The 19,081-nt window shown below is 38.1% G+C and overlaps 1 protein-coding gene across 1 annotated transcript; it reads right to left on the bottom strand.

Annotated features, from left to right (window-relative positions):
- Window positions 1-1,563: 1,563 nt before the first annotated feature.
- On the bottom strand, window positions 1,564-14,118 carry tbxa2r (thromboxane A2 receptor). Its single transcript, XM_030727643.1, has 3 exons — window positions 13,933-14,118; window positions 7,247-8,074; window positions 1,564-2,745 (listed from the first exon to the last, which is right to left on the bottom strand). The coding sequence occupies exons 2-3, from the start codon at window positions 8,033-8,035 to the stop codon at window positions 2,422-2,424; spliced, it is 1,113 nt and encodes a 370-aa protein (XP_030583503.1). The 5' UTR covers window positions 8,036-8,074; window positions 13,933-14,118; the 3' UTR covers window positions 1,564-2,421.
- Window positions 14,119-19,081: the final 4,963 nt, after the last annotated feature.

The following is a 19,081-nucleotide window of genomic DNA, read 5'->3' as shown; positions in this document are numbered from 1 at the left end:
AGCAACATCAGCTGAGTTCAGCTTTTTTGAGGGTCCGTTCACCCAAATTAAAAATAAATTTCATATATGCATTCATACTTACTCAAACTGACACTTAACCATACTTAGTCACAATACAATATTTTTAAATAACACTTTTCACTAATTTTAGCAGCACCTATGCATTTTAATGGATGGGCTAACAAAATCTAGGCAAATAAAACAAAACTATCCAAGTGGCTACATACCAATATTTGTTAGTGAGAATAAAGAGATGGTTTCAGGAAATCGTGAAAACTACACACCAACAATACAACAAATAATCAGTAAAGGGGTAACAGTTTTTTTTTAAAGAAATGCAATAGCTGTGTCTGTGTATGTATTTCTCTGTATTATTGTATGGCCTTTACATTACAATCTAAAGTGCTTTGAAGTGACTGTTGTTGTGATTTGGCACTGTATAAATAAAACTTGAATTGAATTGAATTGAATTGAATTGAATTGAATTGAATGTGGTTTTGGTTGGGGCTGATTGGAAATAGCTAAACTGAGACACAATCAATATGATTATTATAGAAACGTTGTTAAAGATAATAGGAAATTTTAACCTTGTGTGGAAAGAACACAATTTTGCTTCCTTCCTATGTGAGTATATAATCAATGTGATGATCTGTTATATGAACAGCACATTTTTATAGTTACCATCTGAATGAAGTTACCATCACCTCCAACTGGTTGTGGCAGATGACTGCCCCTCCCTGACCCTTGTTCTGCTGGAGGTTTCTTCCTGTTAAAAGGAAGTTTTCCTGACTGCTTTTTCACTCATTTTTGTTTTTTTTTTTAAAATCCAGTCTTTGTACCTGACCGTTTTTACAGAAATATTTTTGTTTTTGTTTTTGAAGCCACTTAACACTGATCTATATATCATTCAAGCATAAAAAAGGCACTTAACTTAAGGGATGAACCAGTGTTGTGTCTACACATTAACAAGAAACTTAGCAAAGAGCCAGTTTTAATTTGCATCTTTAGGGCACTTTATCAACCTCTCTTGAAGGTAACAGTCTGACAGACATAAAATAATATTTTTGCAACTACAGAACAAGGTAATTCCTCAAGAGCTATTAGTCAAATAATTTGCCATATTTCAGCATGGTATGCACTGTGTTCTTAAAAAAAAATTGAGTAATCTTGACAAGATGATAAAAGAAGAAGTGGCAGGCTTAAAAAATATCTACAGTCTGAAAATTCTGAAAGTCATGTCCTTAAGATATTGGAGAAAAAAAAATCTAGCAAAGACCATGGATTGGCCTCCCCAGAGCCTGGACCTCAACATCAGTGAAGGAGTGTGAGATCATCTTGAAAGAGAACTGAACAAAAGGCAACCAACACCCAGTGAAGAGCTTTGAATGTCCTTCAAGAAGCCTGGAGAACTATTCCTGAAGACTACTTAAGGAAAATACAAGCAAGTTTGCCTAAGAGAGTTCAAGCTGTGCAGACGGTCATACCAAATACTGACTTTCAAGGTTGTCAGACATGACAGGCTAAAAAAAAAAAAAAAAAAAAAAAAAAAAAAAGGTTGTCAGGATTGTACAAACTCTTTTTTTGCTTGATATGCTATATTTCCATTTACGTTAAGACTTGTTTCAATAAATCACTGCTCCTATTTCCCACCTTCCTAACAAAATATAAAGAACTGAGGGGTGGCTAAAGACTCCTGTATGCTCTACTTTCCATATTTGAAATCTTTCTTTTTTCTTCTTGTAAACATGCATTAGCCCATTTATAAGTGACAACCCTAGAACATAAGATCGGTGAATAACAACGAAGTTAAAGGCAATAAATTGCTCTTCTAACATTTTTACATAAATCTGTTAAGTTCAGAAAAGTTAACAATCAGTGATTTGAAGATTTTCAAAGTTTGGGACATGCTCAGTCAGAGCCAGATTATCTGCAAATACAAATGAATATAATACAATATAATATTGCTTGTTAACAATAAAATGAAAATGTTAAATGTTACTTTGGTCAAACCATTTTAAGTCATAGGCAGTTCTACAATATTTTTGTATTTCATGTTTTTTGGGACTTGGCACTGTTCCGCATGGGTTTCTCCACAAAGTGATTAGTTAACTTTAACCTCCAGAACATCTGATCTCAGCATATATGTGCTCAAAAAGCACACTGGCTCACAAACTTGAACCTTCGCTAAAAGAAAAAAAAAAAAAAAGATTCACCCTATTTAATAGCACACCATGTTTACAACTTAACATATAAAAACAATGAAGCAGTACATCTAGACAGCAGTGCCTGTAGCTAACTTTAGTGCTAAGTTTGCTAGGTTTGATCCCTATAACGAATCAGTTGCTATGCTATGGGAATGGCAACAAAGACACTGTAACTTGACCCTGATTCTGTTGGAAAAACAAACTCAAATATGACTTATCATGAAGAAGAAGGTGGCAACTTTAAGGTAGATGGAAGCGTGACATTTGACATTTCTGTTTCTCCTGTTTCATCCGAGCCCAGGTTGCTCCCTAATGAAGATCGCGTGAATCGACGTATAGTATTTTGGAAAGATGGGTACAAGGTCATGATGGAGCCCCGGGACCAGTCAAGGCGGGGGTAGACTCTCTTAAGAACTGCCCTCCGAAACAGGATGTAAACCCACGGGTCGAGGATCTGGTTCCAGGTGGCAAAGCGGATGTACAGCAGTAGGTACACGGATTGGAATCCCTTTCTGGCGAGCACAGTTTGAGCAATAAAGACCTGGAGGTGGAGGAATAATGTAGAGGCAAAGAGAAGAATGATGTGGAGGAAGGAGTGGAAGGGGGAGAAGATGGTTAAAGAAAGAAAACAAAACAAAAAAAAAAAATCAGAAGCGAGTCGGAAGAAGAGATTAGAATCGGAATGAGAGAATGAAGATGAAATAGGTTAATATTGCAAATCCACACAGACACTATAAGTTATACCTAGTTTAAAGAGAAAGGCTAGGCTAATTTTGTCATGGCCTCCCTGAGGCAGTGGCTGCTGTGACATAGCCTAATTACCCATTACCCAATTATCCACATTTCATGCGAGGCACATCATTATTAGCATTACCCCAACTGCCTCTAGTGGAGGCAAAACATGTTAACAAAACTCGTTCGGTGTTGTTTATAGTATTTTCTCAAAATTTAGCCTGTGTCACAATTCTGTTCTCCTGTCGTTTACATCCAAGCAATGCAAGAAACCATGCAAGATGAAGTGTTTTTGTTAGGCAAACTTCTCTCAGTGGCTCTGGTACTTCACGGACTCCTGTTTTGCAGAGTGCCGATCCAGTCAACATGGTGGCTTATTTACATTTCCAAAGATGGAAAATCAACAATTCACAATAAGGCTATTTCAAATAGGCTCAACTGCAGATAACTAGCTGTTGCACAATTGCATTTTTCAAGTTCATTGTAACTCCAGGTTTTCTGTAGCTCTACTCCAAAGGAAAAAAGCAGCAACCAAAAAAAAAAGTAATATCTGCATAAATGTAAGCTACCATGTTTCTGATAACAGAACATTTTTCTTTTTAGCAAATGAAAGAAGGTGCAAGGGCAGTAAACAAGCATGATGGGATCTGAAGCCAATTCTGTGAAATGACTATTAAAAGGGAAAAGAATGGAACAAAGTGTGCATCACCAAAATGGAGCATGATGAGAAACTTTGAGCTGGTGAGGACTGGTTTGTACATTACAGTCTCTGCGATGCGTAGACTGTAATGTACAAATGAATAGGTCCATGAGTTTCATTAGAAGATGTTTAGGACATGCTGATGTAGCTAGCCCTACCAATGGCCAAAATCATGGTACGATGGGGGTGAGCAGTCACTATGGATAAGCAGCGTTAGATTTTTGTTTTACATTTTACTCGCCTTAGTGGGGACACTTGAAACATGATGTAAATCCAGGGGTCTAATATCTGATTGCAGGTGGCCATTCGTATGAAGAACAAAACCACGTTATCATCAGCACCTGCAGGAATCCTCATGCTCACCAAAATGTATATCTGTACAAGGTATCACACAACTAATGTTAGACCAGACCGCAGAAAAATGTGTGCTCCTCCCATGAAATTTAAGCCTTCTTATTTCTTTCTCTGGCATCCTCAATAAAACAAGCGCATACACAATAGCAGTAGAGTGACTTATTTTTTAAAGGCATATTTAAAATGTTTGGAACTGACTTTGGTAGTTCCTATTCCTGTCAAAAATGAGTGGTATAAACTGCAACACAGGCTCAAAGTAACAAAAATTGGCTAATTCATCAGTGGTGTTTTTTGATCTAAAATCACCCCCCGCCCCCCATAGAGACTTAAAATTTTTGAGTTTGAACCAGAAAGTCTGGTTATTATTCTGAGTCTTTGTTGCTCCACTGGACCTTCTTTAGTGATATTTGACATTGTAGTAGATCTAATAGTGTAGTTTTCCTTTAAAGGCTCTGCTTCACTCTTGAGTTGAAATGTGGCATCTCAAGTGAGGCATTAAGGGGCTCTTTGATCCAGGGTAAGTACAGAAGGTTTTCAGATCAGCTGGCAATGAATCTGCATCACCAAAAAAGAAACAAAGCTTAAAGAGCTGAACCGAGGAAAGGAGATTAGGACCTTGTGATGCTTCATTAAGGTTAAAACATTTTGAAGAGCAGTGCTGGTAACAAAAAAAAAAAAAAAAATCTGTTAAAAAAAACCAAAACTGTACTGTTAAGGTCAGTGGGTGGACACAGTAAAGGTAAGCTCCCAAACTTGCAATATGGTGAATGAATAAATTAATTTCCTGTTGACTACCTCATGAACAATGTTTTGTTTCTACTAATGTTCATTGTTTTTTATATTCTGGAGTATTTCTTAAATCATCAAAAATTAGAACGGCAGAGTTCATTGTCACAAAAACACATATATGACTTGAAAGAAGGTAAAGACGAGAAAGCTAAAGGACTGGCAGATATTCTTCTGTCTGCAACAGAAGGCAGTCCTTTCTTCCATTGGTCTTATCACCACACACCACACACTGTCATAGACCACAGACTACAGTTATGGAGTCCAACACACTTTTACAGTGGTTGAAACGGGGCCAGACTTTTCTGTGGTGGACAGTGGCTGTTGTACAGGACCAAAGTGCTCCTTTTTTTTTTTTTTGGCAACATCTTATCAGTTCACTCAATGGATCATCAAAGAAATGTTTATGTTGCATGAGAAATACATTTGAAAAAGCTGTTACTAATGAAAGGTTACTTGACAAACAATCGCTACTTTACATAAATATTAATATGAATAAACAGGGGTTTATTGCTGTTTGTTTGATGCTTGCTGTGCATGCGCACTGTTGAGTTGAGCGTAACTCGTTTCCAAGGTTATGAAACTACTGTTCCTATAGCAGAAGACTTACATAACTAACCAAACAATCAGACGTTAGACTGACCTCATGAATAATCCGCCTGGCCCTCCAGCCTCATTTCTATTTCTGCTTGTCTTGCAGTCTCCATGGTTACATGTCCCTGACATCCAACTGCTTTACCTGGATGTGTCATCTCTTCCTCCTAGGCTCTTTCTCTCTTTAACGCCCTCTCTCACCTCCATCACCTTTTCTCTGGTGTGGAATAATAACTTGAATTAGTTGGCTGACTAGTTGTCAAATGCCGTTGCTTAGAAAGGGTTTCTGTCCAGTGAAACGATAGACTGCTTTAAAATTGAAACAGAAGGCAAATGGACTGGTGCTTATTTAGTGCTTTTCTACTCTACTTGAGGCCCCAAAGACCTTTATATAACGCCTCATTCATGCAAGCACGTTTCTCTACACACAAAGTGCTTTCTTTCTAACATTTACGCTCAAGTCAACAACTTGGGGTTCAGTATCTTGCCCAAGACGTGCAGACTGGAGCAGCTGGGGATCAAACCACAAACCCTCTGATTTGTAGGTGACATATTCTACCCCCAGCCACCCCCAGTGATGGAGGAGAACACAGGAAGTGTTTTTACTAACAGCACAATATAGTGACAGGCAGTAACAGGTAGAAGCAGATCAAAGGTACTAAAGCATGACCAATTATTTTATAATCAGAGCAAATAACCAAATAACTGCTACCTTCAGCTGGTGAAGGGAATACAGGTTGCTCAGTATATGAGGAATTGTGGTATTAGGAATAAAGAAGAAAACAGTAACATTATTATTATTTTATTTCTATCAGTTGTATCAGTTATATTTTTTTACATAAATTGAAGTTCCAAGACATGAGGATTACTAACTATTAGTAGTTCAGTTATAGATTGGAAAAAAAGAGACTGAATTAAGTGTGCTATTTGGAAAAAAAAGTGCTGTTAAGTGTACTTCACCAGCACTACTATATGCAGATAAAATTGCTTTACTGAATAAAATCAGCCTGACAAACTGCATCCCCCATAAACCAGGCCAAATTTACAGCAAGTGGAGAATTACAAACTACAATTTGCCACCCCAAGTGGCCAATTTGCCATGTTTGCTCCCAATAAATGTGGGTGTTGTTTTTGGATAAGTGGCTAAAAGATGAAGCCAGTGTGGAATTGCCACTGGCTTCAGTTCCTGGAATGGCCACTTGATGTGGTCTTTAAAAGCATGCCATTCCCCACAGATTCCCAAATTAAAGTGTTTAACTTTTTTTAAACTCACAGATTTAAATTTGACTAAGGCTTAAAAATTTTACATGTGGCTGCTTTGACTGACAGGTGGATGCTGACATAGGCAGCTGTAGCTGGTAACTGTACGCTAGGCTTCATCTTCTTCATCTTCTTCATCTTCAGCTTCATTTTCTGTGTATAACTGTGCATGTGACAAATAAACACTATCTTATCTTATCTATGCTGGACTGAGTCACTGAACTGGATCTCTCAACTTGTGGTTTCTTTTCTTTCTTTCTTTTTTTTTTTTTAGGTTATTAGGCAATAACATTACTGGTGTAGTACACTAGATGAAAATTGGATATAGGTAGCTTATGATATAAAATGAGTTTGACACCCCTGACTTTGCAGAAATCTGTGTGAACTGCTTATGGATGCACCTTGCCAAGAAAGCTTGTTAACACTGACTGATAACACCTCTCATGTGTGCTATGATTAGACTGCTGTTATTAATTGTCAGAAGAATTTAAGAATGACTTTGCAAAGTTCAACTTCTGTATATTACTTCAAGTTCAAGTTACATTAATTTTCTTTTATGTCTATATAAAACCAAACAAACAAACAAACAAACAAACAAACAAACAAACAAACTCACCAGGAGGGGGCACCAGCTGATAGAAGCAATAATCATGATCAGGATAAGTTGCACCATCATCTCCACTTCATGGTCTCGTCTCCGCTGGGTCCTGTCCTGTCCACAGCACACCTTGATAAGGGTCACCACACTCACTGTGTTCAGTAAAAATGACACAGCGATAGAAATCAACCCCACGAGAGAGAAGAGTAGGGAGAAGACCATGTCACTTCCATTCCAACTGATGTTGAAAAAACACCAGGAGCCAGGTATCTGTATGTGGTAGCTCCCAATGCCTGTTAGGGGCAGCAAAGCAATACAACCGGCGACCAACCATACCATCAGCACCATAGAGACTGTCCGGCTCTTGGGCATGTTGGTGGAGCGTGCAAATGGACGGGTGATGCCAGTGAAGCGCTCCACTGCCATGGTGGCACTAAGCAGCAGTGGACACAGTCCATAGAAGACCATGGACATACCCATGAAGTTGCAGAAATGGCAGTTAGGGTCTAACTGGCGCCAATTGAAATGTGTAAGATGGAAGGAGACCACAATGGAGCCTGTGACCAAAAGACCCATAAAGTCAGTAATCACAAGACCGCCCAGGAAGATTAAGAAGAAAGACCGGGAGCGATTGTGCGTTCGCCGGAAAGATTTTATGAGAACAATGAAGGCAATGAGATTTGAGGTGATTCCCAAAGCGCTGAAGATGGATGAGAAATATACTGAGTTGATAGGATGTGTGTAATTGAATGGAGGGCTTCTGATGGAGTAGCATTGTGGGGTGTTGTTGGTGTCTGAAGTATTCATTATGGTCAGCCGGTGAGCACTTGTTGACTTCAGGGGGCTCTGAGATGGAAAGACAAAATGAGTTAGAAGAGTATAATTTCTTTTTTTGACCTAAAAAAGGTTATCTTTCAAGACAATTTATAATAGACAGTTCAAAAAAAATGGTTGTAATTAGACAACCACACAATTCCCACTGTATTAATTTTACCAGATGGATTTTTTTAAATAAAAAAACAAAACAACAACAACATAATTTTAACTACATGTAAATTTTGTTTAATTGTGTATTGCATGGTTAGCCAATTTTACCACCGGACAGTTAAATCCTATTGCTCTAAAATATGTCAGTTTTCTAAGGAGTTTAGATAATTTGGCAAATAATTCTCACAGTATATTTTCTGTCAGTTTTAGCTGGTTTGCTGGTTACACACAAATCTCTCACAAGAGTTGGATCAGTGTTGTTGCACTTCAGATGTGGTGACCTCTGTGACAAAAACTATGTGTTTAGTCTAACACATAGTGCTAACTCTTTATTTATGTTGAGTATGCTGCAAAACATACAGTCTTCTATTTGCCTTTCTATTTTCTGTACTTATTTCTATTCAGAGGATGTGGGAAGGCTGAAGCCTATCTTAGCATGCAGCAGAAAAAAAATAAAGGTGACAGTAAATACCTTAAATTCTGGTTAATTATAATTTCTTTGTTTTCATAGTTTGCCTTTGTTTCTTTGGTTGTTATGACATTGTTGTTGCATTGCTACAACAAAGGTTGAAAATGCAATGAACAGTGGAGGTAAAATCATTGTTACTGGATGTCAGTGGATCCAATATTTTTAAGAGGCTGCAGCATGTACACAGCACCCACACGAACACTCATGTAGACAGTGACAGTATGGGGCAGAGATGGAATGAGTGACACCGAGAGACTGAAATAGACAGAGAGTAGGAGAGCTGGCGTATCCTGGCAGGAAGTTCAGTTATGGTTGTGACAAAGGCACTAACAGGAAATAAACATAAAATGACATAAACAGTCTGTGATGTTGCCCTTGATACTCTTTCCCCAGTAAAAAAAGAGTCTCAGGACAGTAATATGGGAAACAAATGTCCATAATTTTCCTTAATCTAAGTATTTGTTTCAGGGGATATAATGAGAATATTGATTTCATCCTGTAATAAACAAAGAAATAAACAGGAACTCGAGGTTATTTCCCCAAAAGGGGGTATTCAAATAAAACCACACAGTATGATCTAAGCAAGAAGAGCTGAAGGATGATGCTAAAAAAACATATGCCCGTGTAATCTGCTATAAAATGTAACACTTATTTTCTGTGCAGTAATTTGTTGTTATCAGATGTTTAAACTGAGAAAATGTAAAATTTTGGGAAAAATATTCATCTTTTTGAATTTGATGGCAGCAACATGGCAAAAAAAAAGGGACAGGGTCAACAAAAGGAAGGAACAGCAAGTGGTACTAAAAGAAACAGTTAACATTTCACAACTAATTAGGTTAACATGTCAGTAATATGATTAGGTGGAAAAAGAGTGTCTTAGAGACACAAAGTTTCTCAGAAGTAAACATGGGCAGAAGCTCACCAATTTGTAAAAAAAAACTGCATCTCAAAATTATGGAACTGGGCCCCTGGGTGGCTTAGTGATGGAGCCAGCGACCACATGCATATGTCGCGCTGCAGTGCGAGCAGCGTGGGTTTGAGTCCCGGCCTGTCGCCAATTTGCCTGCGTATCTTCCCCTATACAGTGGCTTGCAAAAGTATTCATACCCCTTGAACTTTTCCATATTTTGCCACATTACAACCACAAACATAAATATATTATGGTTTTTTTTTTGGGGGGGGGGGGGGGGGGGGGGGTGAATACTTTTGCACACCGCACTTTTCAGTTTTTTATTTGTAAAAATTGTTTTGAATCATGTATAATTTTCTTTCCACTTCACAATTGTATACCACTTTGTGTTGGTCTTTCACATTAAATTCCAGTGAAATGTATTTATGTTTGTGGCTGTAATGTGACAAAATATGGAGGGGTATGAATGCTTTTGCAAGCCGCTGTATCTTGCCTTCATTTACTGACTCTCTCCACTGCCAATAAAAGCTGCTGTGGCCAAAAAAAAAAAAAAAAGAGAAATTGTGGAACTATTTCCGAATAATGTTCCTCAATGTAAAATGGCAAATGCTTTGAATATCTCATCATCTACAGTACAAAATGCCATCAAAAGATTCCAACAATCTGCAAAAAGCTCTGTGACCAAGGCCTAAAATCAATATTAGATGACTGTGATCTTCAGGCCCTCAGGCATTAAAAACAGGCATGACTCTGTCATGGAAATCACTGCATGAGCTCAGGAGCACTTCCAGAAATCTTTGTGAACACAGTTCACCGTGCCATCCACAAATGTGGGTTAAAGCGCTATCTATCTATCTATGCAAAAAAGAAGCCATATGCAAACATGATCCAGAAACGCCATCTTCTCTGTGCCAAAGTTAATTTAAAATGGACTGAGGCAAAGTAGAAAACTGTGGTCAAGACAAATCGAAATTCTTTTTTGGAAAACATGGATGCCATATCCTCCAGACTAAAGAGAAGAGAGACCATCTGGCTTGTTATCAACACACGGTTCAAAAGCCTGCATCTCTGATGGTATGTGGGTGCATCAGTTCCTAATGAATTGGCCAATTACACATCTGGAAAGGCGCCTTCAATGCTGAAAGGCTTTAGAGCAACACACGCTGAAATGGCCTTTTCACTGACTGAAAACATTTGGCGTAAGATCCAGGACTATGGAGCAGCTAGAATCTTGTAATCAGGTTAGAATGGGACAACATTCCTCTCCCAAAAGTCCAGCAGCTGCTCTCTTCAGTTCCCAGAAAAACTGCTGTTAAAAGAATTCCCCAAAGTGGTAAACATGGACCTCTCCCATCTTTTTTGAGACCGTCCTGCCATCAAAATCTGCATCAAAATGAGTTAATCTTTTTTTGAAAATGGAATTTTTTCTTAGTTCAAATATTTAATATATTTTCTATGGTCCACTGTGAATAAAATATTGGTTTATGAGTTTTGAAGATCATTGTATTCCGTTTTTTTTTTTTTTTTTTACAGTTTATCCAGTGTCACAACTTTTTTGGGATTGTGTTTGTACTGTTCTAGACAGCTGTGTATTGTAAACTGGCAGCAGTGAGTGATAATTGTCCTGAGTGTCCAGAAATTGTGCTTAAAAAAAAAAAAAAAAAAATAGTGGCTGCAGGATTTTCCTCTATAGGGAGATTAACCCATGCATTTCACTGTAGGCTGTTGTTTTGCTTCTACACTTGAAGCCATACCAAAGGACACTGGAATGTACAGACCACATAACACTCAGGAAGACAAGTTCAGTGACTTGAACTCAGATGCAGGACCACTTCAGAAGAATGAGGTCAGTTGCTCCTGAACTCAAGTTTTCCCTTTGCATCAAAACAATGCATACATAAAGCAATCAATCCAAATGGTCCGACTTTTGACTGTGTGTGCACAGTGGTCCTGCATAGTTTCACACATCAAGTGGGAATGCACTGGTAGCTTGTGAGGAATGAAAATAACTGAACCACTACAACAGCTAGCAGGTGTCTGTTTTTAGCGTGCTCTCAAGCAGCATTCTTGTAAAGAATGAAATTTACGAGAACTCCGTGCCTATAAGATCGTAAAGCTGCATTCAGTGCACCAATTATTTGCTCATTTCTCAAAAACTAAATTAAAGGTAACCTGGATGAATATTTTTTTACTGCTTTTTTTGGGTGTGGGTGGTGGAAACCATTGTAAATCACACATGCATTTGAGATTTGAGACCTTTAGGATGAAGGGACTTTTTTTCTTTACTACATCATGAATTTTAAGACTTTCTTTTAATCTGGCAGCTTGGTGGCATGGTGGTTAGCACTGTTGCCCACAGATGTGAATGGTTGTCTAAGAACTTTTGTGCTTGATATTTCCATTTTGGAAAATTAACATTCTGTACATATCATGATTCATATTGACCCAAAATTGTGGCAACATGTTTTTGTCACAGAAAACCTAAACTACATAAACTGAGACAACTGATTGAATGACTCTACGAAATTTTAAAACATTTTTTATTTATTTAACCTTTATTTGTACAAGGAGTCCCATTGAGACTCAGTGTCTCATTTGCAAGACAGACCTTTTTCGAGAAACATAATAAATTTTCAACAAAAATGTAACTACACTGAGCAATCAAATCCCTCAACTCCTTAGGGAGTGCTTTATGATGAGAGAGATTGTGCTTGGAGCCAGCTTTTGTATGACCTGGAAAACCTTTTTAATGTGCCATTAGCCAAAAGGGTGTAGAATCAATATGTCATACTGAATATTGCTTCACCAACGCAGTAAAAAGGGTTTGTATTGGACCTAATGGAAAACTGCAGAAATGCATTCGAGTGTTGTGTATTTGCCCTGAAATGGTGAGAATGCTGAATGTGTACAAAATCATATAAACCCATGAGGTTTTCTAAACAGAGGCAGGGTAACTGCTGGGGAGTTTGCCAGAGTGTGTTGGAAGGACAGTGATGTGTAATGTATTATATTTATATTGTAATATATTTTTCCAGTAAAGAGAAGCGGATGGTATAGCAGAAGAAGCATTTTTCCTGTTTTTTCAAAAAGATGTTTTGTGCTGGTTTTTAAGGATTACTGCCTGCATATTTTGCTTTGTAGGATTTTGCTGATTGCAAAATAATATTTTGTGAGACTGAAACTCCGACTGTCACCCTGTCTTAACTTCCGGTGACCCATACAACTCACAGTTGAACTTTGCTGTAGATTTTAGAGCTTTGCCTTGTTGTGCCATGCATGAAACGCTGAAAGAGAAGCAGTGGGTGCTGTGATGTAACGTGCTACTGCGACTCTGAAGCTGGGTGAAAATAAAGCTTCAGTGAGAGCCGAGTCCTGAGCCTTGGCAAGTGTTGCTGTCATACATTACACCCTGCCGGAGAAACACACTCAAACTCAGTTCTATGGAATTCATAGTTCACTAGAGTTTTATCAGAATTTGAAAGGTTAGTTCAAGCATCGTATTGTTGTTTTTCAGATATGTGTATATATCCATATTTTATCGGTAATTAATATAGAAGGAGACATTTGCAAGCTTACTACAACAACCCATGGCTCCAAAGTTTATTATTTTTTGTAATCATTTTATTGATTAAAATTAGGGCAATGAAATATTTATTTACCTATGATGAAATGTGGATGAAATTTTGTTTTGCTTTGTTTTTTGGTGTGTAATGATGTTGAAATATGTCCTTTTTAATGATGATGATGTAATGATGTAATTTTTTTTTTTTTTTTTTTTAGCATGTACGTATATTTTAAATGAGGTGATATTAGTTTTGTTAGGAGGACTACGGATGGAAATTAACCTTAAGGCTATAATCTGGCATATTTTACATTGTTACAGATGTTTGTCAATATGTGTTGTCCTTCTTAAACAAATAAAGAAATAATAAGTGTAGTGGTTTATGCATTTGCTTAGCAAGTGAATTGTTGCTGGTTCAAATCCAGCAGTAGAGACAAATCCCCTTTGGGGGTGTGTTAGGAAGGGCACCTAGTATAAAACTCCACCAAACCAAACATGCAGACCAACCCCTTGAGACAAGGGAGCAGCTGAAAGTCGTTTTTTACTGTGACAAAAAGAAGCTAAACAACTCTAGGTGACAAAAATACATCAGGGTATGCTTACAAATAATCAAGTGTGCTTCTGATATACCACAACATACAGTACAAATTATTAAAGCACAAGAAACACCTCTTTAGTCCTCTGTAGTATGCATGTACTCAGTAATGCAAGATAAAAAGTTTTCATTGACAAATGGCATACACAGATGATTGAGTATTTAAGAAGACGTATCTTACCAAGGACCACTTGTCTCACAGTTGGAAAGTTTTTACTTCTCCATCCTAGCCACCTCTCTTGAAAGATCACTAATCATACAAATAGTAATTACTAGAAGGCATGGGAGAGATATCATATACCACAAGTCCAGTCCGATGACAAAAAGACCTAAATTCCAGCCGGCTGTTAGTAGTAACCCTGGATCATCTTCACTCCCTTCCCCCTTGTGTTCGCTCCTCTCCTCCTCCTACTCAGACACCCCCCCCCCCCAATCCAGTCATGCTTCCTTTTGCATAGCACACCCCTCCCAGGAAGTTAGGGGGGGGGGGGGGGGGGGGGTGCTGTAGGAAGGCACACTTTTTTTTTTCCCATGTGGAAGAATTTTCATCAGAAAATAGTTGCAAAGCTGTTGTGATAAAAATACACAGAATGAGGGGAAATGTTTGCTTTTAAATTCTGACGTGTTCTAAAAGGCAAGAACTACATTTTAAATAAATAATTAAATAAATAAAGTTGGCCTTCAAGCAATTTGTCTGATGTTTTGGAAAACAGGCAGCAAGGCAAATGTTTTGAACACACATTAATACTGCAAGGCCACTGATGTTAGATTTAAGACTCTGCCTACATCCACAATAATATGTTTTAATCCTAAAAGTGTATATTAAAATTAAAACAAGCACAGTATCAGAAATAATGTCCAGTCTCTGTGCTAACATGTCTGTAAACAGGAAGAGGGCTGGTCGTTTGGGGAGAATGCTGTGAATACTAGAAAGAACATCAGTGCTAAAAACACCAGCGATTCCTTTGCTTGCAACAAAATAAGGTGAAAGTGTTACTGAAAGCAACAGGAGTGTAAAGGATTGCAGAGAGAACAGCACCAGAATCATTATCCATATCCAGGAGGCCATGGCGAAGGATGAGAAGACACATCTCCAAAAGTCTGTTTTATGGGTGTAAGACACCAGACTCTAGGCATAAATGCAGTTAAAGTTACAGATTTTAAAGCACAAAGATATTAATCTGGACATAACCTATATTTGGAGCACTGATGCACTGGAAAGAAAATCTGGATGGCATCAGTAAATTTTTTTAAACTGTTGTTTACTGGTTTTAAATAGAAACTGGCTTGTAAAGAGTTCAAAGTTACTAAATAACTTGTTTTAGGCACGCATATGTTATGCAGATGTGCATCATGTCTGCTAAATGCCTTTTAGCCGAGGCACAGGCCTGTGAATTTTTCCACAACATGCATCAGTAGGTATTTTAGGCAAATATGTCTAAATAATGACAAATTCTTATGTTTTCTTTTAAATAACTGAGAATGCATGACAGATAAAACCAGGACTTATTTTTCATCTCACTTTTTTTTTGATATAGATATAATGAAAAACAACTTTACTTTTCTTCCTTTAAAAGTTATTTAGTCTGTCATGTTACTGTCAGGTCAAGGTTAACCTCTACTCAGCTCATCCTCCTACCAGTCAACATGGTCAGACAGCAAAAGACTAAAGGGCAGAGGTGGGAAGTAACGAAGTACAAATACTTCGTTACTGTACTTAAGTAGATTTTTCAGGTATCTGTACTTTACTTAAGTATTTATTTTTCTGACTACTTTTTACTTTTACACCCTACATTTTTACACAAGTATCTGTACTTTCTACTTCTTACATTTTCAAACAGACTCGTTACTTTTTAACACGTCAGAGAGAAGTTTGCATTTCCGGTCAGTGCGCCTTCAAACATAAAACGATCTGAGCCTAAACGGAGGAATAATAACACATAAGAGACAATCGTACTGGTGTATCCTCCATCATCGGGGCTTATCTCGTACAAAGGGATTAAATATGCAAACCCATATAATTAATGTATCATTTATAGCGCTATAATCGGGCCGGACCGAGTCCGTAAGTTGCGCTGCGGCACATAAACAGCTTAATTAGCGCTACTGAAGAGGAGCGAGCATGAAGGGAGTAACGTGTGGCAGGTAAATGCAACGTTTCTAAATGCTCAACAAATATGAGCAAACACACAAAGTGTGTGCAGTTTGTCACACAGTGTGTCTGCGAGCCAAAAGAAGAGCTGCTGTATTTCAGGGAAAGCAAAGAGAGAGAAGTTCACTCAGAGATGGAGAAAGAGGACAGGAGACGAAGAAGAGAGGTTAGAATTAAAGGTAAGGACTGGAAAATAAACTGAAGTATGCTGACTTTGTGTAATTCAAAGATTGTATGAAAATACTGCAGTTTAGTGTGTAATAAATAGGTTAGCTTGTTGTACTGTATTTACAGTAAAGCTCTGTGTTGGACTGGAGCACAGTGTTTGTGTTCATGGTCAGAGTTACAGGTTACATCAGTGCAGCAGAGATGAGTTTGAATCAAAGCTGCTGATGCTGAGATCACTGAGTCCAACATTTCTACAGCCTGTATGCTGTCAGTGTAGGGGATGGAGATCAGCTCAGATAGCTGTGAAATACTGGGTTACATCTTTGTGAGTTCACTTCATCCACACAGAGCAGTAAACCTCAGAGCAGCAGCAGCAGGTCAGCTGATCACAGCCTGCACACCAACATCATTTACTGCAGCAACAATAGAAAGCTGTGATTCTTCTCCCCATGCAGAGCCACTACAGCTGATCTTAGGGTTCCTCCACCTTCTGAATCCCACTGTAACCCCTGAGTATCCTCATGTTGGTGTTTAGGTGGAGGCACAGTCACCCTCTACTATGGAGGACACAGAGAACAGAGCTGTGTTTAAATTCACTTTAACAGTTTGTGTCCTACATAACAGATTCAAGCTGAGAGCATTCATTAGGATTAAAATTTAGATTGGAATAATGTTTCTATTCTCATGTAATAATATTTTATATTATTACAATAATATATAATGAGGTTCGGTTAGTTTTACACAAAAATAGCAGGTAGAAACGTCCTCCAAAGAACTACTTTTACTTTCTTATTTTGGGTACATTTCAGAGCCTGTACTTTTTTACTTTTACTTAAGTAGAGAAGTTGAACCAGTACTTTGCCTTTTACTAAAGTATTTTTTAACATAAGTACTTGTACTTCTACTTAAGTACAGAATGTCAGTACTTTTGCCACCTCTGCTAAAGGGAAACAACCAGGGGAGCAGCAGGGACATGCTAAAGAAGTAGCTGAGTTTGAGAGGAGAGACAGAAGAGAAAAAAAAAAAAAAAAACTCAGCCTGTACAGAGCAGCATGTGAGAGACTAACTGCACTGAGACGCAGCACCGCCTCAGAGTCAGAACAGCAGGTTGACAGCCTCCCTGCATAAAGGCTGGGAAAGATAGCGTATCTCTAGTATCAGTGAATTTTTGTGGTGGGGCTACCCTTCAAGTCAGCCTATATTTGGATTATGAGACCCCCTGAATAACATAATGCTAGTTTCATGTTTCATGATTGTGTCAGGTTTAGAGCTAAATCAGATATGATTAGCTAGCAGAGAGCAAAGACTGGAGGGAAAGACAGCTTGCCTGGCTTTCTGCCAAGTTTAAATTTTGCTCACTAGTATCTCTCCATTTGACTACTGAAGTTATATGGTTGTATTAGATTGTCTGACTGGAAACCTGTCCAGGGTGTAGCTTGCCTCTTGTCTATTGTCAGCCCCCACACCCCCTGCCGCATGACCCACAATTGGTTAAGTGGAATAAAATAGAGCAGAGTGGAGAACGTTGGCTTTAAGGAGGTATATTGTACTGTTTATTGGATGAAATTGTTTTTTTTCATTATCCATTCCTACCTACAAAGTCCAATAATAAGAGAGAATAAAATCATCCTCACAGTCAGATACACATTTGCATGAAAAGAACATGAAATTGTGGGAACTCCTCATTTAATTAATCTAGGAAAGTTTTAAAAACTGAAGACTCTAACTAGCTTTACCTGTATTAACAGCCTCAGAAGTTGCAAACACAAGCATGGGAATAAGGCAGATGGTAGAATAGCACTGGCTATATTTAAAATCACAATCTTGGCCTTATCAAAGGAGGAAAATATTAGCATATCTCAACAGCAAAAATGCAAATAAGAATGATAGTGATGGTGTGTGGTCTATTTTCAGTGAGGCATCATTGTGATGTCTCTGCCTGTATCTCACTTCTACACTGAGCTGATCAGAAAAATAATATTGAACACTTATATGTGCTGCTTTGATGTGAAGCTCCAGCTCAGGTTTAAACTGGCCTTTTATGGCATGCAATGAAATATGCTTATTCATGTGGAACAATCCCTCTAATCTAGAACTTTGGAAAAATATTCCCTGGTCTGATGAGTCTCAACTTCTGGTGCAACATTCAGATGGTAGGGTCAGAATTTGGTGTACGCAACGTGAAAGCATGGATGGGGTGAAATGGTGTGGGGAATATTTTTTTGGCTCACTTTGGGCCCCTTAGTACCAACTGTGTGCTGCTTAAACATCACAGCCTACCTGAGTATTGTTGTTGACCATGTCCAACCCATTATGACCACAGTGTACCTATTTTCTGATGGCTGCTTGTGACATTGTGCATTATCCAATCCAACAGAGCACTTTTGGGATGTGGTAGAATGAGATAGTGTGTAATGTTAGCATGTACACTCCACTCCAAAAGTATTGGAACCTTTATTTTTGGAGTGGATCAAAAACATTTGGGCTTGACATCAAAAAATCAACATGAGATCAGCATCTTTTACTTCCAAGTATTTACATCTGGCTCACTTGCTCTTCTAAGGTCACTGGTGATGTTTTTGGTTCTTGGCATTGTTTTAATCCACACCTGATCATTCATTAAAATGCATCTATGGCTTTTCCAAGAGTTTTGAGACCATGTTTATATGAAACTAAATCTAAATGCTGCATTTTCTCCGAATTCTCTATTCCTTTCAAAAAAGGTGACATTTCTTACACCTAGAACAGTTTTTTAAAGAGTGGATAGATCTGGCCTACTTAAACTCTCTTGTGGGCCACTGAGTTCTCACATTCAGGGCTATTGTTTACAAGACTGGCCTGGATTCAAATCTCAACAGCACACTGTCTCGTATGCTTCCAGTATACTGCCTCCTTATTTGTACATCCTGTCTAGAGCATGACAAAAAACAATAACCAGAAGAGGAACTTCAAAATCCCACAGTAAAGAAATCTGCAGTTTTTCTGTATGTAGTAACCTTTTCAATGTCAT

Source organism: Archocentrus centrarchus, chromosome 4, assembly GCF_007364275.1.
Source record: "Archocentrus centrarchus isolate MPI-CPG fArcCen1 chromosome 4, fArcCen1, whole genome shotgun sequence".
In the NCBI taxonomy this organism is placed as follows: domain Eukaryota; kingdom Metazoa; phylum Chordata; class Actinopteri; order Cichliformes; family Cichlidae; genus Archocentrus; species Archocentrus centrarchus.
The sequence above is the reverse complement of the archived record's forward strand: the minus strand, read 5'-3'. Positions and strand labels throughout refer to the sequence as shown.